The sequence below is a fragment of the Bombus vosnesenskii genome, unplaced genomic scaffold, assembly GCF_011952255.1.
Source record: "Bombus vosnesenskii isolate JDL3184/JDL3185 unplaced genomic scaffold, Bvos_JDL3184-5_v1.1 scf7180000013379, whole genome shotgun sequence".
In the NCBI taxonomy this organism is placed as follows: domain Eukaryota; kingdom Metazoa; phylum Arthropoda; class Insecta; order Hymenoptera; family Apidae; genus Bombus; species Bombus vosnesenskii.
Window position 1 is genome coordinate 779,514 of NW_022883009.1, and position 25,597 is coordinate 805,110.

Below are 25,597 nucleotides of genomic sequence, written 5' to 3' on the forward strand. Positions count from 1 at the left end.
TGAAATATAAGACTATAGCCAAATACCAAGTCAAAGACGGCAAACATGCACACCTATTTTTAATTTAGAAATTGAAATAAATGGAAATAAACAATTTTAATGACTTAAAAGCAAAACAAAATTTATTAAATAAGGAGTGACATTACAAGGTAGCCTGCACTCCTATGATAACAAATGGATACAGCGCTACAGTCCAGTCAGAAGTTAGCTGCAAATTTACTACAAACATCTGACAAGAAATGCCCATTACGAAACTAATTTTAGAAAATTAAAGTATATAAAAATGTATAAAATGTACTCTCTTATACCAAGTTGCAATAAGAGATAATAAGAAAAATGTAAAACGTGAAATAAAAGGAGTAAATAATATTTGTAAATAAGATATCTTCTAATGAAAAAAAATGATATTACAAAGGAATGCAGTTATTTTTTGAGAGATAAATAAATTAATTTTGAATATTTGTATGCTCTAGATACATAAAATTTCTTACATAGTTATTACTCCTAAATTATGGTTAAGTATTTGCTACATGAACACACAAGATCAAATTTTTAGTTTAAATTATATAACTTTTTTACCATTTATGAAGAAATTTTAAAAATTTGAACAAAAAATTATACTATTTATAGCCAAGATTTTTATGGGTCGTTTCTTATAAAATGCTTGCAGGAATTACCGAATTTTGCTTACATTTGGGGTGTTAGTCTTCGCTTGCCTGACCTGGCTTGTCCTACTGAGGTTGGTAGGCCTTACCTGCACCTGCTTGCTGACCATCGAGCCTGCAGGTTGTGTTGAGGCTGGTGGAGGAGGAGGTGGAGGTTGAGGATGAGGTCTTGGCGGCTGCATCAGTGAAGAAAATTCTGCCACTGAAGAATTGGGTGTTGTTACTTGTGGTGAAAGGAGTTGTTGAGGCGATGGTGGATACTGTTGAAAAATAATTACACAAAATATCAGAAAGGATGTAAAGGAAAAAGTTACAGAGTCATAATTATATTATGGAAATGAAAAATTCTGTTAGAAATGATATAAGTAGTGTATGTCTATGTATCTATATATGTATACTTTTTATATTTACCATAGGATATCCCTGTTGAGGTGAAGGACTTTTAGCACCCCCATGCCGAATGGGGCTATTACCCAAATGATGCTTTGAAAAATACTCATTTATTTTTTTATTTTCAAGAGCAGCAACAGATCTAGACCCCTTGCTTCCTATAGGTCCCCCAGTAATTCCCCCACCTCCATCGTCAGCTTTACGTTTCCTTTTCCTCTCAGAAGGAGTTCTTGGTACCTTTTCTGGAGTATTTGGATCTACCTCCTTATCACTATGTGATGAGCCTAGTTATTGCAAAATAATCAAGCTTATAAAATGTTTTTGCTATTTTTAATTTACTTATTAGGTGGAAATTTGTCTTTATCATTAAATAAAATAAAAATATACTGACTTACCAGTGCTCATGTTCGAGTCTTGACTATGAACTGACTGACCAGAGTTTACAGTTGATTGAGGTGCCATCTGAATTTGTGACCCAGCAGACATCTGAAATGAAAAAAAGAGAAAAAAATATTGATATAAAATAATAGCCGAAATATTCTTATTTGCAGATACTTCAACAAAATAGAGAAACGACCATTATGATGGTAAATTAAAATAATAGTTATTAAAATATTACCATACAGAGTAAAAGCTATTATTTCGTACAATTATTTATATCGCAAAATTTAATATAAACCTCCTAGAAGAAACAACATGGAGAAAAATATCGCAACGCGAATCAAGATTCGTTACTTTCAGTAGAGGTTACACTTCGAAAATCATACCGGCGTACAAAATACTAGATTATAAAAATCGCATGTTATTAAGACACGATTTATTATACAGAAGGAAACTTAGGATAGAGAAAGACTAATAAGAAAAAAGAAAAACAAAGGATGTCCAAAGGAGAAAGAAGTAGGTTCAATGGGAAATGAAAAGAGAAAGAAGAGAATGAAAAAGACAGTGCAGGAGAGAAAGAGAGAGAAGTGACACCTTCCAGGATAGCCTATGGTGGAGCCCCATAGTCGTATTTGCTATTTGAGCTAATAGACAGTATGTCAACCATAGGCACGGTTCCGCGCACAATTTGTATGTAAATGACAATAGTACAGTATGAACAAAATGTCCAATATATGTTTAGAGCTAGAGGAATCACGACAAAATGGAGGACCCTAACAGAGGGGAACGACGGAAGGGCAGGGAGTTACAGAGCTATAGAAGAGGTAAGAGGAAAGGCGATGGAAAATGGAGAGGGGGTGGAAGTAGAGAAACAGAGAGAATGGGAGATACAGAAGAGGGGTAGGAGGTAAGAACTCGATGGCAGAGGAGTGGTTAGATTGGGAACCACGGACGCGCTCCGCAAGGGGGCAGTTTTACTCACTGTTTCACATCCGAACTCTGGTCAAGTCGGATAGTTAACTGGCTTTCCTATCGTACATACTTTTCTGCATACGCACCAAATGTAGCCGCTAGGCAAACTGCCTTCAATGAACAACAACGATAACCGCGACGACACATACGTCATCCGATTTGTGACGTCGATTCTTCGATAAATTACGCACTCTTATTATTATCATCGGCGGCGTGTCAGCCACGTTTACTCCGCGCGCGGTTAAGAACCCGGATTAATGGTAAGTTCTCATGGACGCGGTCACGCGTTTGCGCGTTTGCCAGGCGGAACGCACACGTTCGAATTCCACGCTCTGTCACTGATGTGCACACGTTATTATAATTAAAAGTATTGCTACCACAAGGCATTGTAAATATAGATGAATCGTTTATAAGGTTACACTTCTGTCATCTTCATTTTATTCGCCAGTATTAGAAGTATTTCTTTCACACTTCAAAATTTCCGATTTACTCAAATTCATATCGTTCATTAATCATTAAATGTGTACGCATTTGATATATAATATATTAGTACGATAATCGTAAATATAAGCAAGAGCATGTAAACTTGAGTATCACAAAATTGTAATATATTTATTGAATAAAAGAAACACTCGCATTCTACTTATATACGTATGTTTTCATCTTATTGAAAATGTAATACTTTGCTATCTTCATATGAGATTTTTAAAATTTTATCAAAGTAAAGAAAAAGAGCCAAATGAAGCATATAAACAAAGCAATAATAATAATAATATTCTTGAATACTTAAATTAACTGAAATATATTAAAACTGTATGTACTTAAAATCGTATTGTATTAATAATTAATAAAAATCAAGATACAAATAATAAAAAAATAAAAGCGCAATTTTTATGAAAATATCACGTCTTCGAAATATTAGAAATTAAAACTTATGTTCAAATTTTATTTAAATGTCTAAAATCATATTGAATTTTAGGGGAACAAGTGTAAGCAGATATGTACAATCGTAGTATATGAATAAATATAATTTCCTCCATGAGATTATCGAGTAACAAGATTGTTTGAAAATAACAGCAGACGTGTGAAGCTTTAACGTAATACTCATGGTATACGCTCATCCTTGCTTCATCACAAATACTACGAAGTAGAAGTAAGAAGATGAAGAATCGAAATTCGATTTAAATTACAGTCACACATAGATTACAAATATTGAAACCTATGCCTATTGCAATGCAGAAAACTTATGTGTATCTAAATTAGGATAACGATGAATTACAAAGGTAAGGATTTTATGGCTTACGGGTGATTCGTTTCACTTTCTTGCACTTTACTGAACATGCCAGCAATCCAACAAAAGATAGGAAACTTCCTTATCGATGGATCAATGTCTGTGCCCGGAACTGGGCTAGAGGGCCGGGGAATCGTTTCTCCGGCAGCGATTTGCCTTTAAGTTAGCTTTGCTATGTGCGCTTGCGTTAGTGTGCGTAAGCAAGGAGGTTACATGGGAAGTAGTAACATATACGAACCCAGTGAATCGGGACATGCGGATTTTACAGTACACTCCTCTATGCCTCACGACTTGACCCTTCTATGAGCATAATCACCAAGTCGTATCGAACGATCCAAACGCCACACGTAAGCTATCCTTTGAACACTCACGAAGTTGGTTCACTTCGTATCTTCTTCAACTATGCAGTTCCTCTTGTAAAAGCGGCGTGCAGTTAGCGCGCCGGGTAAACAGCAACAGCACCAGCAGCAGCACCAAGTGCCGTCAATGGCCACGATAAACGGCATTACGCGTACGTTTCACGGGCCACAAGCGAGCCAAAAACCCCAGCGTAGTCTCGCCTAATCGAAACGGAACTGGAACTGTCCGACCACCGTACTGTTCGCATACTACTACCTAGCGGAGGTTTCTCTTTCTCTCTTTCTTGGCTGCTCTCGCACTCCCGCTTTCCTTGCCTCTCTTCTCCTCTCCTATGTACGGCAAATGAGCAACGCGCGAGATTCCGAGATGCGGCAAAAGGTGCAACCTCCACCTCCCCGCGACGGCGCTACTGCCCAACGATCACAACAGACAGGGAAGAGAGAAAGAGAGAAATTGCCGGAGTGCGAGAGGGAAACCAAGTGAGATCGAGAGACCTGCGAGAGGAAGCAGAGGAGAGGAGAGGAGGAGGAGAAGGAGGAGGAGGAGAAGGAGGAGGAGGAGGAGAGGGCAAGCAGAAGTTGGCGAGCTTGGTGGAAAGGGATGGAGGACAAGTTAGAAAGAGAGCTAACTGAGTGACGGAGAGGTTTTGTAGGGGTAGGGTCAGGAGAGGTAAAGGGGAGGAAAAGGGAGTCGGAGGGAGGCATATGAGACATTCCTTCAGTGAACGGGTCGACCGAGTGTGAGTGCAAGCGAGCCGGTAAAATCGATGTGGCGAAGTGTAGCTGTGCCACTACGGCGTGCAAAGGGTGTGCTGTACCCTATACGTGATCAGTAATTTGCCTTGTGACGTTGTGTCGTACAGTCAAATACATTACAGTATTAGGTGTTCAATTTTATGTATCGACCAAATCAGATACGTCTATGTAATAAATATCCACTATGTATCTAAGAAATATGAAGCAAAATGTTTTTTTCGAAGTAATATACGCATATGTTCATTTTTTAATGTCGCTAACATGAATCAAAAGTAGGTATTAAACTGTATATATTACGGTGGCGTAGTGTTCTTTTATATATAATACAATATGCCTGTGCATAAATACATATTATTTATTACTTCCTTCTCATTTTCATTCTTCGCTTATTTAATTATTATATTATTGTTCTTATAATAAATATAGGATTTTAAAAATTATGTCAAGAAATTTTTTTACATGTGTTCATTATATTATGATAACGTATTTGAAAACCACTAAGCATTTGAAAAATTTTTCCGATGGCATATAAATCTCTCAATAAAATTTCGGTATCGTAATAATGAAATGTCAAGATTCTTAATGTTGGCAAAAGTACATACCTAATGCGTATATATAAACCTGTCGAAGCACGCTTGAAGTTAGCTGCAACATTGTTTTATTTCGTAGGATCTTGTACTGACTTGCATAGTCGTATTAAGTATCGTGTATTGAGAGTGGCACCTGCCTCGGAATCAGAAGAACAGAGCGCCCTCGCAGTGATTCTACTAGTTACGCTCCTGAAATACGCCGTGCCGACGTGTGTTTCAGCCAGTGCGAGGGCGTATTAGCGAGATGTAGACCTAGTGGTGGGGATTGAAAGAACGAAGCGTACGTATGAGATGACGGCTCGACGAACGAACATAACTGGTCAGACCAGCGGCCTGGCGAGAACGCATAATAGGTTTAGGTTGAATCACGCAGTGTTTCTTGCTATGTAATCGCGTTTTTACAGTGTATAGTGCGGTTCTATGCTATTTATCATAGTGTTTAGTTTTCATTTTATTTTCACGATCGTTTACTAATTGCTCAGATCTGGATACATTATCAGTACAATTTGTCGATTAAAAATTGTTGTGATGTCTTATTTGTGTGTTCATATTTAGAAGAATGTTTTTGAGCGATTTTATATTCGCATATCTGTGATTACTATGATACATATTTTTTTGTAATTTAATATGTTAGTTATTTCATTATACACAACTTGATATTGTGCGCACTTGATATCGTGATTTGAGATTATATCACTTTTGTTATTGTTATCACTTTTATTACAATTGCGAACTTTGATAAAATTATGAAATATCGAAGTGCGGAAATCATTACTAAAATAGTGTCAGCGTTTATGCGTGTCTTCTGTTTTCTGACGGCACAGTTGAACAAGACGACGAAATAGAAGTATATACCTCATACTATCGATGTGATACTCAGCAAGGAGCAACGTTGCAATATTTCGGATACTGTGACAACATCGCATCAACGCAGTGTTTCCATTTTTCGATGTATGTACTGAATAGTTCTAGCATATTTACTTAACGGACGTACAGTTCGTTCTCAAAAATTCGCTTTCTCGAAATAGAATTTGTGTTGAAGTATTTTCACCACGTGTTCGATATTAGATTTAAGCATACGTGATTCTTTATAATAATCAGATTTGTAATAAAAACTATTAAACTCAAGAAATTCATAAATTAATGTGTTTTAACAAGAATATTTCGATAATAAAATAATATAGTATATCTTTAAAAGATGTTTCGATTATTTTATCACATAGCTAATTGCATAATTAATCTAACATTTGGTTAAAAGATTAGTATAAATATAGCACGTACGATTAGCATAATGAATAAGGGAATTTCTAGATATTCGAAAAAACATTTTGATTTCGAAGTAGTCTCTATACTTTTCAAATAAAATAAATGTCTTGATAAAATGTCATAATATTTCTGGATATTATGAACATCCTCTTCGATATTAAATTTTAACAATTTAGGAGGTACACGTGACATGTATAGACATCTTGGCATAAATATAAGCATGAAAAATAGGAAAGAGCTCAAGAGCACATTAACGTAAAAAAATAAAGTGAAGGTAGATACACGTTTAGCTCCTAGACCTTGCAATGCCATTCGATTGTAGAAAACAGTGGCGACAACAGCCAGCAATGTTCGACGTGACGGCAACACAGCAATGACTACCCCCACTCTTTCATGGACGGAACCACTGTTTTCCCCTCCATGTGTTGCCTTAGCCCCCTCCAATGAACTCCCAATAGGTCGCACGCTCATTAGCCCAGTCGCGCACGATTCTCCCTCTCTGCCCCGTGTAGTCGCATGTCTCTGGCCGATCAGCTGGTCGGCCACGCGGCGTTGCCTCGTTGCCTTGGCTTGCGCTTTGCTCACTGTTCACAGCCACGCGGTTTTCTGTGTACACCGTTTCAGGAAAAGCTAGGTATGTTCCGGTGCCCCGAGTAAACGGCGTGTGCGCATTGCACACTAAGAGTTCTCTTCATTTTGCTCGGGTTAAAATATCCTTTTAAATATAGCGCAATCGTTACCGAATATTTTTATTAATTTTGCATTTTCAACATGCTTATTTATTTATTTATTTAATTTTTAAAATATTTTCATAACCGCTTTTAAATGCTGTTTGTTACCTTCCTGGTGGTGTACTATTCAATGTATTATTTTAAATAATTTTTAATCTAGATTGGGGTTAAAGTCTTGCTACGTATATTCCAAACTTTAACTAACTTTTACTTATTCCGCTGTTTGCAATATCTTTCACACATTTTAACTCTTTCGAAACCACCGAGACTATTTCCAAATTGCAAGATCATTTTTTGAAAGACTGATACCACGCATTTTTCTGAAATTATGCAGTCCTATTGCAACATAGAATTCGATTAATAAATGGGATTATGCAATGCATGCAATGAGTAGTAGTATTTTCATTAAATATATCACGAGAATATAGATTACATAATGTATCTACGAAAACGAGGGAGTTGATAAATAATAGGTTATAAAAATAAGTAGTGTTCTCTTCCTAAATCTAAATTATTGAAAGCAAAAGTAAAATAATTAAATATTTGAAAGTACTGATTACTTGTAAAAATAATAGCTACATAATCTCATGGAAAGTGTGATAATCGATTTCGCAGATTATTAAATAATAATTAAAAAAATATTTAATTTTTCTGAAACGAATTTTTATGAACGTTTTTTATGAAACGAATTCTTCGTTAACCTGTCAACCGGTAAAGTCGAGTTAATTCGTTACTTAAATTTTTACAATACATACAATAATTTCTACAATAATTTCTTTACTTATGAATGTTATATTTTTAGTGCGTTGTTTTATTTCTGCTGAAAATAAATTATATCATATTTATATTTGGAAGAATTGACTTATTGAGTTAGATTGATTTATTTTTAAGTTAACTGTTGATTTTATGATTATAGAAATTTCTGATTAGAGGACGATCCGGTTATCAGGATAAGATCTACTTTCAATAGTTTTTTCTAAATTTTCATTTATTAGTTATGATATATTTATCTATATTTATAATTTTATCTGTAAGTATTAATATAGACTTGAACATAAATTCCTAAGTTCATGATTTAAATATATACATGTAAACACTATGTTTATTATACGTTAAAAAGTATTGTGCAGTAATAAAATTATTGTTATATATACATATATACAGATATATATTGGAATTATATTATTATTTTACTATATTATTATTTATTATACTATATTTTATATATATATATATATGGAATTAAAAAAAGTGTCTTCGATAAAAGATCAACGTGTACTTTGATATATCACATTATTTTCTTTTTTTAATATCGATGATAAAAGAATGATGTTTTATCAATTTTTTAAGTATAATTACTGTGATAACTTTATATAAAACTGGCGCAAAATTTTATTAGTGATTTATACAGCATGATTTATTTGTTATATTATGTATGATATTTAAAATAAAACTTAGGGTGGGGCTCAAATATATGAACCTTAACCAAATACTAAACTAGGAAGATCAGTAACGATCGAATGCTCTAGTTCTTCTACGTGGCACTAGATGGTTGTTGGTAGCGACCTCTTTATTACGGCCAAAATTTGTTTCCTTGACGATTAGTAATTTTGAACAAAATGTTATAGATTGGAATAAAGTTATATTTTAAAGATCTTTCTTCTATTTTCTTACTCGATTAATACAGTTAAAGTACACATTACCGAAGAGATAGTGGATAGAAGTGTTTTGATATGCTATTTAATATAGAAAAATTATCCGTTATCATCGGTAAATATATAGGAAATCACTCAGAAATTATAGAACTTATAAACGTTCATAGGGAATTCATTAGAAACTCACAAGGATGTGGTAACTCTGAAAATTCTGTGAACATTAAATAACTAATGTACCGAATAATTTTTTAGAACTTTATATGCAACGCACTTCTCTTCGAATTTCTTTAACATTTGTTAAAAATTTTCAGAACATAATTGACGCATTTTCAGAAAATAATTGCAATTAAAGAAATTTGATCAAAAAGGAACTAAATAATTGTATTCAAAGATTGTATTTTAAATTACTTAACTATAGAATATGTATAACAGATGTATGCTGCTATTTTCATATCTTCTTTCAACTAAAGTAATTAATGGTATAATCTAAAGAGGACTAATTCCAAAAAGAATAAGACAACAATTTATAATAAAATTATAATAAATAAAGCTTATAAATACTTATGCATGTGAATAATTATTTAAATATGTATTTAAATGCTAGAAAAATGAAACAAATGACTATGTAGACAAGAATAAGACGTATAAAAGAAACAAATAGATAAAATTAGAAGTTAACAATAAGAAGACACACGAATAAGTAATGATGGAAGAAAAAGGAAATATGTACATACATGCATATGTCTATTTTTCTTGTATGCACAGATATCAACGTATCAACAGTCGGCGAAAGGTGTTCAATGTGACGCTACATGCGGATGGTAATGTAGATTGCGGGTTGAATTTTAGGTGTCGCCCCCTTTTCCGTGCTGTATCATAGATGTGGTATAAAATAAATCTGACATTCTGTGTATTTTTGTGTCACTCGGTTTGGGTCTTCGCGAGTACTCTTATCATTTTCATGTCGTTACCAACATTACCGATTTAACATCAAATAAGATTAGAACACTTATAATGATATAAAGTTAAAATTAACTATAGTGAATCACGTGTTTTCAAAATAAAATTTGGAGCATATCACTGTGTTTCTTCAATATCTTACTAAGCTTCATCAACAGCAGAAGGTCATGAATGTTATATCAAAAATTAATAAATTACATACCTGAATTTTATTAACTACAAATCTCTTATTAAAATTACAAAATCCCAAATATCCGTTTCTAAAATAGATGATCAAAGTGAATACTTTTATACGAATCTTTTCTTTAAATCCTAGTAGGTGATTTTTTGTGAAAAAAATAGAGAAAATATAATACTACATTTTTTGGGAATCAAGTTGCGCACATTTCAAATGAATCTGAGTATAAACTACTTACTTATTGTTAAATCCTTTTTTCCAGATTTAGTCACACATAAAACTCTACTTTAGTAGTGAGAAAACGAGTGATATTCTAGACCTTTAGTCCTTTCATTTTTCTTTAGCAGTTATTTGATAAAGCTCTGAATCTATGTTTACATAACATTTTTTCTTATTTATATCCATAAAATACTGGCAACGTTTGGCTAAAGAAACTTAAAACAGCCTGTATATAATTTAAGTAAAAAATTCTTATTACAAATTTTAAATCTTTATGATATTTACTTGATTGAATTGAAGAAAAAGGAACTTAAAATTTTGTAATTTTAATAAGGGTTGTTTATGCTATAAGAGTTACATATATCTTTTGGTTGCTAAAGTATGTGTGGTAAGGCTACTTGAGTGCATTAACAATACGCATATAGATTGAAATACATAAAGTGTGACAAGCCACTTTCTTCGAAACCGTTGCGCATATCGATTTTTAAATTAAATGAACTAGGATAATTATTTTGTATGCAATAAATTTTATAGTCTCCTAGACTTGAATTTTAAAGTTTCGATAAGTATTTATAATATGATAAGTTAGAATAATTCGATTATTAACGATGTGAAGTTCAATTAAAAGTTTAAAGTTTTAATATCAGATGCGTACGAGAACCAGTCAATATGAGATAGTAATTCGTGAAGAATACATTACGATACCAGTTTTGCAGAGTAGATCAGTATGTAAACACAATAGTCATCGAGAAGAAAACTGAAATATCACTGATACAAGACAGGACGAAGTTACAAGCTTTTGAAACTCGAAAAGGTTCTAGGATCGTTGAACACAGGTCTATCTATACGTGTTTGGTTCTCAAGGTTGGTAGGTAGGTATGTATAAACCTTCCATGCAATGTGCGTAGTACCTACTTACTATCGAAAGGATCAATACAGGGGACATGCACCAGCAACTTGCTTGTTTTCATGAATCTCCCTCGCTAAGACTGTTGGTTACGAGTCAATCTAACCCATTATACTTTTACTATGAAAAAGGTAGCTTCTTGCTTTAATTTTTGATAAGTCATATGATGACGAACTATTATATGACCTTCATATTTTATATTAACCTAACCTAATTTCCTCTTTTAAACTTTTATTATTCATTTCCGCAATTTTTAATTTTTTAATGAATTTTATCCAATTTCATCGATCTAATACATTATCATATAGCGCAATTATTTTATGTACATGCGTGTTATTTGAATGGGTTAAAATCTAATTTAAGATTGCCAAATTATTTGCATATTTTATGAGTTTTGTGAGCGTTATAAATATAAAATGCATCTTGCATTTGTAAATATAACCATTTATCGTAACTGAAATTATAAAATTACAGAACTAATAAACTCAGTCAGAACAAAATATAGGCTAACGGATTTATTTTCAAAAAGAAGAGGTACAAGAAAGGATATACCCAGAGATGATTCGCGTATCCTTTAACCTCTCTGATCTCCGGCATCCTATGATCGGTCTAGTTCGGGATAACTCGTGTACATTCGTAAGTCTTGACCGTTCGGGAATATGTCGAATTTTATAAATGAAGTATTCTTATAGTTATAAATTATGGTCGTAATAATATTAAGGTCATACAGAAGTTAATGAAACACACGGAATTCGAGAATTTAATCTTTTTCTTTTTCGAGAAGACTAAAGAAAAACCACTAAATATGTACACCACTTTTTACAACCGTAAAAATTACTCTAAAATTTTCAATTTTTGCACAGTTACGAAATACAAGATATGACATAACAAGATCTAAATAAAAGTATACGAAATCAAGCAGTCACGTATATGATCGAATGTCACCATGTTCTTGGACATCGTGTCTTTTTAGATTGTTGTTGTCGCGACCGTTACTTTATCGAGGGATGATACCACCCTTGTGTGACCACGTCTGCCGGGCACGTGGCAATAAATCAGAACGAATGATTATGATATGAGCGAATGCGGGATTGAAATTGCGTGTCACATGTCCCTGGTTGATGATCGAACAGCTTTATCCCAAGGAACTATTAGATAATCCTGAAAATTTCCACGACATTTTCGTATTTAGTTTTAATGGCACAAAAATACCTATTTCAAGCATATCAACATAACCATATTTTAAAGGTTGGTATCTTTTGAAATAATTGCCTGAACGATTACTAAAAAACAAAAGGTAACAACAGAAAGAAATTTATTCTTTTCTAACAACACTGTAATAAAACGAATAAACGAATTGATCAATTTTCCACTAGAATAAAATCCTCCGTGAGTATTTTGTTGCAAAAATCAAGACAATCGCTGCCTGCCTGAACCCTTATCATCATATCACTTTCATATTTTATATTTTATTTCTATATACAGGGTGATCTACGAATTGGTTGACTTTTTTAAATGACACTACGTAACTTTGACTTCATACCGTTGTAGTGGACGTTAAAACGAGTTCAACGACCTGTTACTATGGCTGTAAAGTGATACTGAATGAATGTCGATTTCATCAAAGGACAGTCATCGTTAAAAATTATTTTATTTCCATCAAATTATACGTTTCAACATGAGCTTCAACACAAAAAATATTAATTATATGCATACTATAAAAAGGAGCACAAACAGGCTACAGAAATAGACAAGCCTTATTTAGTATGATATTAAATGTTTAGAGAACGTTGGTTGAGCACTTACGGACCTATTTCTTGACCACCTTTATTCCCGATTCGTTCCCATTAAATCTTTTTCTATAGAATCAGCTACAATGGTCTACGCTATTGCAATTTATAACATTGATTATCTAAAGCACCGAATCCGAACAGCATGTCAAAACATTCGTTATGACAGCATTGTAGGAGCAATCGATACAAATTTACTGCATCTTTCGGAATCATGTTTACAAGATTATGAGCTACAGTTAGAGCATTTATTATAATAGGACGCACAAACGTACTGCAACACTAAAGAAGGTGCGTTTATTTCTGTACGTTGTTCATGTTCCTTTCGTAAGAGTCCTTCTGTGTGTATGACTAACATTTTTCTTGTTGAAGGCTAACCATTTTGAAATGTGTAATTTGATCGAAATAAAATTACTTTTAACGATAACATCTCCGTTGATGAAACCGATATTTCAAGATTTTGGGTCATTTCAAGGTCATAGTATAGCAGGTTGCTTAACATCAGCTACAACAGTATAAAGTAAAAAATACGTAGTGTCATTTAAGAAAGATAAGGCGACTTTGACCTTTTATCGGAAAAACAATTTTTTGGAAATGTCTTATATTGAAATTTGTAGTCGATTGAAAATTGATTAGCTTTTATTTAAAATATTTCTTTGTCGGACCATTGGAAGTGTCTGAAAAATCGTAGCGACCGATTCGAAGATCGCTCTGTATATAATGCCCATAATATATACATAAATTGATCACGTGCGAATATCTTTAAGAAGACAAAAAATTTTCTTGGATACAAAGTTCACGTCTAATATGTAGCATTATAAACTAGACATTTATGAGATACGTGTGATACTTTATAAATATCATATAATATCGAATAAATCCTATCAGCACAACTGTAATTCCGAGTGCAAAGGGTTAAGAAAATACTTCATCAAACTATGCTCATCATCAATGATGAGCATCGTGTAAACACTTGTTCAGTAATTTATTGTCACTTTATCCCCTGACCTGATCTTAGCGTCTAGTTTGGTAAACATGAAATCAGTTATGATCTGTAACCACAATATGAATCACAAAATGTTAATATGAATTAAAAGAGATATTCGCAAAGATAACTTATAATATATAATGTACTTGATAATCTATTTGTGAATGAAATTGCAGCAGAAGATTAGAAACGGCAAAATCTATGTGTAAATTTCTTTAACAGGTAGTAAACAAGAAAAATATTAGTCTTGATAATACGTTGATAACTGCAGCGAGGAAGGTTCGAAACTATCGATAGCTGCGTTTCAAGTAACATCCGCCGGAGGCGAGCAGTGTCGTTAATGGTAGGTAGGAAGTAGAATTGCGAGAGAAGGGGAGAAGCAGAAGGAACGGACGTGCATATTCGGCTTCTGTAGGGAGCATAATACAACCCGATACGATTTAATACGATCCGTCATGATTCGGCATAGTTGTCACAGCATACCGAATGATATGAGGCGTTGTATAGGAATAAATTGACCGCTTATTTGTTCATTAATATTATTTTCAAAAATTAGTTAAGGAGGACAATCGTTTGAAACTAGAATAAAAAAAAGAAAGAAAGATTCGTACACTTAGTAGTTGCGAAGATAAGAATTCTTATTTGAAGATAGTTTCGGTAAAATTCGACAAAAGGCGGCAAGTTTGAAGATCTGTATCTTTTCTAACAATTCCGATATTAGCAAAATAATGACAAACTCCCTATTTTCATATGAATTACAATATACATGTGAATAAAATTCAATTGAATAAAATTTGGATTTAGTTTCGATAAGATTCCGTACATCGAGTAGAAAAACAATCAATTTGACGTGGAATGGCTCATACACCTTTACAATTATTTATAAAACTTTAACATTAAGTATCTGATAAATTCTCAATGTTTTTATAAATGTTGAATTTACACGTAAGAGTTTCCCTATTATTGCCATAATCGCGCTTTTTTAGCTTCCGGTTAGCTTCGAAGACTTACAAGCTTTTCTTTCTATGGAATAGTATATCTCTTCTTTATCTTCTCTTAGTGTCTTTTAATTTTAATACAAATTAAAACGACCTTTGACGGTATTATTACGGTTAGACATTCGTACACAGTTTAGGTCTCCTCACGCGTCACTGTTATAAGATAAAAGGAGGTCAGAAATAGGTTAATAGTTCAAAAGTACAAGCCAAATATGTTGGCCGGTCAAGGTCATTTCTCTATCGTCGATTCACCATATCAACGAATCTGATATAACAAAACCTACAAGCGTGGTAGTTTGACGGGCGAATTACAGAAGTGACTTCAATTTTTCTTCTTACGACAATATACTTTATTCTATCTTATGCGTTACGAGACTCTTCATTTGTTAGTCTGTTTTTACTTATAGCGTATGCTTCGTCTTTATATTTACGATGAAAATAGAACTTTAAAAAAGCTGGGAGAAAAATGTCTTTGGCCAGTCTTTACATCAATACAATGCAGTGCAACGTGAAAGGCAGAATTTATAAACAACCCTGATATATACACCTGACTATGTATTACAATTAGAGTTCGAAGATACATAATGTAAAAAGGCCTGGCAATAGTATATAAGTGTAAAGCTCTGTAAGTGAATTTCACAAATTACAAGCTATCTGATTGCTCTATTCGATGTGAGATAGCAAAATTGTACAATAGAAATTGATAGTATAATCTACAACTTGTCATTTGTCATTTGCTATTATGTGAGAGGGTTCTGAGTATCTACATGATTAATGTCCATTCAAGTTAAATAATGCATTTATTATGTTATAATGTGATCTGATTATGTGTTATAACGTAATGCTACTGACTAAAATTTTGTGCAAATAAATGGATTCATAAAGATAAAGGCGGTTTTACCGTATTTACAACCTAATTCAACGACCTTAAACCATCAAACAATTGACCTTAAACCATGAAACAACCACTATTATTTTTTCTAAGATAGAATTCATCGACTGCCTAACGGAAAGAATGAATATATAGAAAACGAAGAAAACTGTTTCGAAATTTGAGACCTACTTTATTTTTTCTCTAAATAAGTCTAAAGCTTAGTGTAAAAAGGCCAGCGAATTAATTTGTACACTAATATACTAATCTCCACATAATACACGATATCGATACTGCTCCAAGAGGCAGATTAGGGTTGCGACTCGAGACATCCGTGAAAGTCATCCCATCGTCGCATAGCCTAGGAATACAAGGCGGATCAGAAGGAAAACTGGCCCTTGCAAACTCTCGAAGTTTCGCAAATGTTCGACTGCACGATATAATCCAAGTTTGGTAATAGGGTGGTACACCTGAGACGGAGAATCTCATATCAAACAGCGAATTGTGTACGTTTGCAAAAATATACATAGGAGTAAATCTTCACTTTACATTTCACTGCAATTGATGCATGTTCCATTAAAAACAATTCGTTAAATATGTATTTTTTACTATTCATTTTTATTGCACTGTTAATTGTAATATAGATAGATTGTAATATAGTTAAACTTTCGATTAGAAAAATATATTTTACGAAAGAAATTCGATGAACGATCGTGTGTTTTACAGATTTACATAGGACAATCTGCAGTTTGCCAATACTTTTATTCGTCACTGTATTCGTTCGCAAAAACAGTCGCTGTGACCTAAAAGCGGATTCGTCTGCTCAGAATATGTAATAAGTTTGCTATGACCTAATGGTGAATATATTCTCTCAGTAATTATCACTTCAATTTTAAAGACACACAAATTTTTCCATCTCACATAATGTCGAAAGATATTATCGTTATATTGAAACGATCTGCAATCCACTTTAATCGACTTATAATATTTGCTAAATATGCAAAAAGAGTGAACAGAAAGGGAAACAATGCAGAAGAAAGCAAGGAAAAAGAGAAAGAAAAAGTACAGGCGAAAAATAGCTTACCCGTGCTCCGAGAAAGCGGGCCTCCAATAACTCCTGCTTCCTTGGGTCCAGGGTGGCCTGAAAGTGCTCCATCTTGACGCCAGCGCCTGAAAAAACACATCGTGGTTATTAAATCAAACTGTATCAACTTGATGAGAATTCTTAAGGAGAATTGTTTAAAGAAAATTTACGGATTAAAAGCAAATTTCGTGGTTCGAAACTAAATTAAAGTTTGGGTAAAAATAACATTCGCAATAAAGAAAGTAACACGTTTTAAGCATATAACAATTGGCAGGACAGACAATGGAAAGGAAATAGCATATACAAAACGTACAGTAATTCATAAAATTATTTGAACACTTAGAGTTAGTAGGAAACTTTTACGAATATGTTATGATATTACATACATAACATATTGTATTAAGTAAAAACCATTACCATTATAGCGGTGATAATGAGTCATACTTCATTACAGCGCTAATTAAATTTCAAAATGCTTTACATAGCACGCATAATATGCTATTCATGAAAGATTTCCATAAGTATCCAAATACTTTTGCGAATCAGTGATAATGAGCGCCAATTTTTGTTAAACTCTGATATAAAAAACAATTTAAACAAATATTTCATGTCTACTTCCTCCTTCTTTTCCCTTTCTCAAGAAAAGAGAGAGAAAGAGAAAGAAGAAAAAGAAAGGCAGAAGAATGCTATATGTGGAAACATTTTGTATCGTTGAACAATCTTCGGTTTTGCTTCGTTTTTATCCTCATTCAAAAAGCAAATATTTTCTGTGTTGATTATGTCGTATTTGTTTAATAAACTAGAAGGACACTTGTCTCTAGTTCGTTGAGTTTGCCTATTTTCCTAATGTGTACCCCGATTTATGAAATAATAAAGAGAAAAGAATTTGATACACATCTTCATTCATTAACGCAAAGTCTTTAATATAAGGAAATTGTATCTTATTGTTAGTTATCTGAAATATTTGAAATAAATGATGAAATATTTTTTTTTAAATTTATAATTAGAAATTTTAAAAGTTGAAAAATATTACAATTTCTTAACGTAAAATTGTTCTTTTTCTTACGATATCCAAAAAAGAATAGAAACAAATCTTTAGGGAATATTGAATAATATTTTGAATATTCATATCTTATCTTGGGTTGCTCGGTTAAAAATATTTGGAAAGTGTAACAGCGTTGTTCTAGAGTTAATATCGAAGCAGTAAAGTATTTAACTACTTTTTTCACTTTCGACACAATATGGCACCAGATCCATTTTCATGACTCTATTGCCTACCTTACTCGCCACTTCACCACCCGTCAGCCACGGACCTACTCTACCCTTACTCTTAGCCCTAACCTTAGTCCTTCTCAAGAAACACAATTCCTATAGTTTTTACCACTTAATTTACTACCAAACTCCGCCATTTTCACACATCTCCTTTCCAATTAAAATAAACAAATATTAAGGGCACAAAGGATTCAATAGATATCACACACATATCCAATTACTCATCGTTTAGTTACAACTTGTGTATTCGCAGTTATTATTTTAAGGTTAAGCTTTTGAGGAGTCGAAAATTATAGGTAGATTTTTAATTACGTGATTAGTTAGCAACTTAAACCTTCCTGTTGTTCAAAGGTTTGTTATATTTGTATTAAATATAATAATTTCATACTTGTACATACTTCTCTCCCAATAATATTAAAGTAAACTAAATATATTTTTCAGATGGCGCTGCTACTTAATACAGAAATAAGAACTTTATTAACCTTTCTCAGATCAGACTGCAACCGTGAAGGAATTAGTCTGATATGCTACTAGTAATATCGGTAGCATAACACAGCTTTGTAATTAGGGAAATCTCATTAATAACGAATTAAAGATTCAATGCGATATTTACTGATTTGATTTTTATTAGATGAATGTCTCCAAGTTGGTAATAACCTAATAACGGTGGAAATCAGTTGGGGGCGATGGGTGATGCAGATGATAAAGGAAATATGCGAGAAAACAACAAATAATTAGGAACAATACGAATGTATGTATGTATCTTTGTTGCAGATGACACACAGTATTGTGCCATTAATCCGCTGCTGTTGATTTTATTCTTAAAACATTCGGAAAGAGATTGGCTGAGAAACAACGAAGATGGGACTGGAAATTCATTTGACTGTGAAATTTGTGATCGACGTTTTAACAATTGTCGATGAAGATATCAAGAAAATCTTCAAATCGTTAAAAAGTTATTCCAAGGAAAATTAGCTCGGCGTAAGTATAGATTGTTATATGTTAACAGTATAGGAGAAACGGACCTATTGTTAGAAGTAGCAGAGTGTTCTAAATACGTAAGTATTTGGTTCTTTTCAGATGACTCTTTTTCATTACCTGGAAAAGAAGAATATATCTCTTGGACGTGTTCATCAGCCCGATGTTACTTTATAGAATCGAGATGTGGCGACAGTAAAAAAAGGACGAAATGGCGATAGGATTGTATAGAAATATTCCAGATTACACGTGGAGATTGGAATCAAGCATAGCGAGAATAAGTATACAGATCAAACAGAGAACCGATAAGTATGGCATACTGATCATAGTTAAAATGAAAGAAAACGATGATTTAGGATTTGCCTAAAAGAAGATTTGGGGGTACAAAATGGCAAATCTTTAGAATGGGAAACAGAGTCTATTAAAGCTTTAGAAGTAGGAATAAAGCTATCGTCATCTGATCAGGAATATGACATCCTGGAGAATAATGAAAACTAAAAAATGTAATGGCAAATATATCCGAACATATAAAAAGATATTTAGATTGTGATTAGACTACGGATATTTATGCGAAACATTCTTATAGACATAAATAAAAAATTGGAATAGAAGAGTAGTGTTTTACTCTTCATATATAGTAATCTTATATATTATATTTTTGCATATCTACACTTGTCATAAATGCATGCATATCTGCATTTTAGTGATAACGAAACGGTTAAGCGTCATAAGTTTTTGAGGAAATGAAATATCGCGTGAAGTATTCGATAGTATTCGATAACTTTATCTTACTACTTTTATTCACTGAATAACTTAAGAAATCAATTCATGGAAAAAATTTTCCAATTTACAAAAAATAGTGCAATTAACATTTTGAGAAAAATATTCTATTACACGATTATAGAGCTCGTCAAACAGCACGAAATTTTCCGTTAAGATTTTTTCTAACTTCATTTAGGGGAGGGATAATATGATTTGGCTGAAATGTTAGAATTCAAAAGCATTATGTGTTATGCATTATTCCCAAAATATATCATTCGACGAAATCATACATTTCAGTTTCGTCATTGTTATTAAAATAGTATAAATTATGTCACGCATTATGAGTGAATATGTGTATGTGTACATATGTATATCTAACAAAATTCCAAACGGCATTATACTTTATTTTTTGCCCGAAATACAACGTATAAGGCGCATTTTTCCTGGGATGAATAAAAGATTGCATGAATTGTATTATAATATCTTGTAACTCGGATGGTAAGGTCGGAATATTCGCCTAGATATTCGATATATAAAGTAATTATGTCAAAATATTTATCTATAACTCTTCATAAAGTACAGAATGTTACATATAAAAATATGTCTCCTTTTACAATTTTTCACATATAATAGGAATTGTAGGTATATTTGTTAACTGTTACCAAATACATATATAAACATACATATAAAACTGAAATACTATTCAATATTTTCATTGAATGTAATTATACTTTTGAAAATGTTAAATAACTTCATACAAATATAGTATGTCTATACAAAAATTAGTGTACATCGTTTCAAACGATAATAAACAATTAAAAGGGCAATAGACAGCAATAAATTTCTTTTACTTTTTTCAGTCATTTAGAAAAAGATCCATTGCCCACTTTTATTAAATTTAATTATACGATCTTATGCTCAAAATGAATACTTTTATTTGTGTATTCAATTTAAATATTTAATTTGACTTTAGGTTTTTAACAAATCTTAACTGAGACCTTTAACATCATATCTCAGTTAATAACAGAAAAAAAATTTTGAAGCATTCTCATATTATATAATCAAACCAACAGTTACAATTAACAATTGTTGCATTAACATAATAAAGCAAAAATTTCTTGTATATTTTTGATAATTTGGTTTCATCATGCTTGACATAAATATAACACTCGTTGGAATAAGATAAAGGGCATTGGAATAAGCTTAGACTAATTTTTACAAGCAAAAGATTGTATAATTATATTTATGTCGTGTATAAAGCTTACTGTTAATGTCATTTATGAAAATAAACATGCCATATTAATTCATCTACATATACATATAGATCATGACGGTATCAGCCATGACATGACATTAATAATATTAATTTTTAATTTGTCAATATCTAATATAACATTTTTATATTGCGAGCAAATATAATATATTACATAAAAGAATAAGACTTGCCATGCTTTATAGGTTATTAAAACATATTGATAGCAAATTGTTAACCTACTAGTTATATTGTAGTATGATAAAATAACAGTGGGGCTCATAGTATATTACATTCTATACACAATACTTTATTTTATTTACCAAATTAAAGAAAGTGTAAATTGCAAAAGATTATTTATTATCTTCTGCTTTCCAAAAGCAATATTATGCAGAATCCTGATTACCACTGACATTTTAATGATAAAATGTAAAATTATAATAAATAAAATGTGTAATTTTATAATTTACTTGTAATCATATTTCTTTGTCATTTTCTTGTTACTGGAATATAATATAATAATAATAGGTGTTTCAATTTCAGTATGCTAGTAACTTCATGCAATATAGTAGGGTGCTCGTCTAACTTGGATTAAAAAATGTGTACTCACATAATATAAAATTTATAAAACTTACCACCACCAGAATTCCAACAGTTATCAGTCATCCCTGTTTATCCATCTGTAAAGTTGGCACTACATTATTACACTGACATCCAATTTGTTCTATTATATCACATCACAAATATATTTGTCAGGTATATGCACTTTCGATGCACTTTTATCTGTCTTGCAATCTTTAAATAAACTCCTAGTTTCGTTGAGTCTTCTTACACCAATGAGAGCAAATATTACATTAATAATTTCACAACACTATCAGCACACAATATCAAATACATTAAAATAATTGTAGATTTCCATATTCAATAAAATTTCTGTGACTTATCTCTTTGAATATAATATATTTGCAAAAACTATTTTATATAACGCTTAAGTAAATGTACCAATAATTAAATGTAATGTATCGACATGTAATTACTGAATTCAACAATTTTCATTTATTTCATTTTTAATAAAAACTATATTTGGGAAAAGAATATTAAAACTTTTAATATTATTTAATATTAATTGTATACCATATCCCTTTTGTATTTCAATCAGATACTCTAATGCATTATCTTATATATATATATATATATATATATATATATATATATATATATATATATATATAATATTATTAAATTTTATTAAATAAATTCAACTGAAAGATAAATTATTTTCAGGGTATAGGCAGAGCGTTGGTATCAGATGCACAATAAAATATTGTTAGTTAAAAATTGGAATCACTACAAAAAGAATTTAATAACAGTAATTATTTAAAATATTAGATTTTTAGATAAATTAATTTCCCAATTTTATGATAATATTTTAAGTGTAAATTTCATACAAAAATTTAGTATAAACATATGTACCTGTATAGAACAATACTATATCATTCCAAAAATCTAAAATCACAATTTAAATATAATCTTTTAGGTAAAACGACTCATATTTTTCTTTTTCTACAGTGATAAATTTCTTGAATAATAATCTATATTGCTATATAGTAGTAACAGTTAGAAAAATGACTGCCATATTAACCCCAAGTATATGTTAGGCAAACAAGAACACATCTGAATGAGGGATGATTGGTCAAACGGCGTAATAAAATACAAAATAATTCATCAAAATTTCATCGTAATTATATTTTGAAATGATCGAAATTCACGTAGATAAGAGTCTTCATTAAATATTAAGGAGAGGTTATGAAACCTTGTAAATAAAAACCTTGTAAATTCAGAGCAAAAGCAGTATGATATTACAGAATGACTAGAAATTTGTACAAGTTAAGAGAGAATCGAATCAGTCGAAACAAGATATTGAACCTGTTGTGCGGCGAAATCCTGTATCATAGCCATAACAGTTAGCTTAAAACTTGAAATGAAGTATAAAGAAGTACGAAGTATTTTTGTCGCGCGATCAAATCAGTGAGCCACCCCTCGCATTTTTTCAACAACGTATTGAGAATGTTCGTTTGACAATTTTAGTATGTTACCATATATGGTCGACAGAAATTCATTATCATAACAAATTCGTGCGATAGTATTTAATGAGCTAAAAGATTTCAAAGGAGTAGGTTACTTGGAAACTAGACTTGACATCATGACGATTCTTACGAAAGCACAGAAATGATCGTGATACATGTTTATGAACGATTTGTTCATAAATGTACCACAGGGTATCTCTGTATTGTCCGTATTACACTGTTTCCTCTCCACCCCTCCCTACCCTTATTCTTTCCATCGCTACTTCCTTAGATAATTCTATCTTTTTCGTACTGACCAACAAGGTTACATGCTCATCGATGTGAAACAGTATATGAGTCGTGTTCGTGAATTTTAGTGGTCAGTTAACAAATGCTCTGTCTTTTAACGTACCTTGTAAAACATAATAAAACACCGTTTCTTCCTCCTACTTAGTTTTTGTTTCTTTCCTTTTTGCTCTAACTAACTACCTCTTTCTTTCTCTTTCACGGCATAGCGCATTTTGCTTATCGAAAGAAAGGGGAAAACTCATCTGGAAAATGGCTGCCACCAGCCAGTTACCGATTTATCCCTTTCTTGCATAGCTAGTTTTAATGTGGATAGTAACAAGTAAGAAAACATAAACGTTGCGAATACTCTTTGCAACTAACACGGCAGATCGTTGTTATGATCAGAACACCGATTACGCGACAGCACAAACGTATATTCTAGACGCCGGCACATACACGTAATAATCGCACTACTTGCTACTCCGAGAGAGTATACGTACTAGTTTTTTCCTCCAGAAATCTTACGGGAAGTTTATCTTTTGTCACTTATACATACGAAAACAACGCGCCACTTGTTAACACGATGATTTATCACAAAAAAGTCACTGGAGCGAACAATAATCATCAGCGTCTTAAAATCACTCCAATTTTCTTTTGCACGTATTTCAACGACAGTGACGTCGCTTCACCATGGCACTCGCACGAGTTTGTCTGTCTCACTCGCATCAATAGTCTCTTTCGCCACCTTACGACTTCGGGTATTATCGGTGAACTACGATGTTTATTCGGCACATCGGCTGACCAGTCACTGTTCACACTCAGATCGTCTCTGCTCTCTTCGTTACCTATTACTTAGCTACTTTCGGATAGTAGGCACTGCTGTCGCTAACTAGTCTTTTAATTAATGAAAATATACGTAAACAAATTATTTCTAACGATCATAATCTACCTTCCTTTTAATTTATTATTTTGTTCAAGAAAGTTATTCGTTTATCTCTGAATAAGAAAAATTGTCCAATCTCTTTTATGGAATTCACATCATACCCATTAATCTATTGTACTTAAGCACATGCAATACAATATATATGTATATGAATGCCTATGCATACGCTGCCGTATTACGTTCATAAAAGAACGATATGTGTTAATCTTTTACAATGAAATTGTATCAATTATGTATATATACATATATACAGATTCATTCTCATTTCAAATTACCATGTACCTCCTAGTATCATGATTTATAGTATTATTGTACTGTGGCGTATTAGTCTTTTTGATATCGAAGATTTATTCCTTGATACAAGAAATCCTACTTTTTAACACAGATACACACGAAAATATACATTAGAAATATACATAAGATCATAACCATAACATTAAGATTCGTAAAAACTTCGATGAATATAAATAATTGTATTTCTTTATGAACTCAATTCACATTTTTATTTAAAATTCTACAGAATTATCTGTAAAACATGATTCATACATAAGAATATAAATATAAATAAACTACATCTAGTATATAGGTGAAACGATAACAAGATAGCCTTTATCAATATGAATTATTATACTTAATCTTAGTTTTTCGTAAGGGTATAACAAATTGTATAATTAAGTCTTTGAACCTGCAGTCCGCTTAAAATGTTATTTAGATCGATATTTCTTTTTATAGATGTTGATGTTCCCTTTCTATTAATTATTGTTTTAAAAATAATTTCATACGTAACTATATACTCTGAATGCATGTATAGTTCTACTATGTGTAGTTCTTAATAGCGTTTGATAACCTCGCATATTCCTTTAAAGGTTTATAAAATAAAATAAATTTGATTACACGCATTTGTTAATCTTGAGGAAATGCAAGTTTAATAATAGACTGATTGAATCCAATATATTTCAAATTATTTTTAGAAGATCATTATCTA

The 25,597-nt window shown here is 32.0% G+C and overlaps 1 protein-coding gene and 1 long non-coding RNA gene across 16 annotated transcripts in view; one reads left to right on the forward strand and one right to left on the reverse strand.

The window, feature by feature from the left end:
- LOC117237573 (serine/threonine-protein kinase tousled-like 2) overlaps nt 1-24,429 on the reverse strand; it is a 30,390-nt gene extending 5,961 nt beyond the window's left edge. The window contains exons 1-6 of one of the 14 annotated variants that reach the window (XM_033501681.1): nt 24,170-24,428; nt 21,951-21,995; nt 17,052-17,137; nt 1,451-1,541; nt 1,077-1,339; nt 692-925 (exon numbers count right to left, since the gene is read on the reverse strand). In XM_033501681.1, the coding sequence (XP_033357572.1) occupies nt 692-925; nt 1,077-1,339; nt 1,451-1,541; nt 17,052-17,137; nt 21,951-21,981 (705 nt within the window). In that variant the 5' untranslated portion in view covers nt 21,982-21,995; nt 24,170-24,428. Of the gene's footprint in view, nt 1-691; nt 926-1,076; nt 1,340-1,450; nt 1,542-1,674; nt 1,698-2,030; nt 2,305-2,418; nt 2,643-3,937; nt 4,273-17,051; nt 17,138-21,950; nt 22,187-23,793 lie in introns of those variants that run through there. The other 13 variants (XM_033501677.1, XM_033501678.1, XM_033501680.1 and 10 more) reach the window with 13 other exon arrangements.
- On the forward strand, nt 4,603-19,505 carry LOC117237574. Of its 2 annotated transcripts, XR_004494030.1 has the most exons (4): nt 4,603-5,086; nt 5,484-6,355; nt 19,098-19,304; nt 19,404-19,505. It is a non-coding gene; the product is annotated as an uncharacterized LOC117237574 (long non-coding RNA). The 2 variants fall into 2 exon arrangements; XR_004494029.1 differs by having other exon boundaries at nt 4,603-6,355.
- Nucleotides 24,430-25,597: the final 1,168 nt, after the last annotated feature.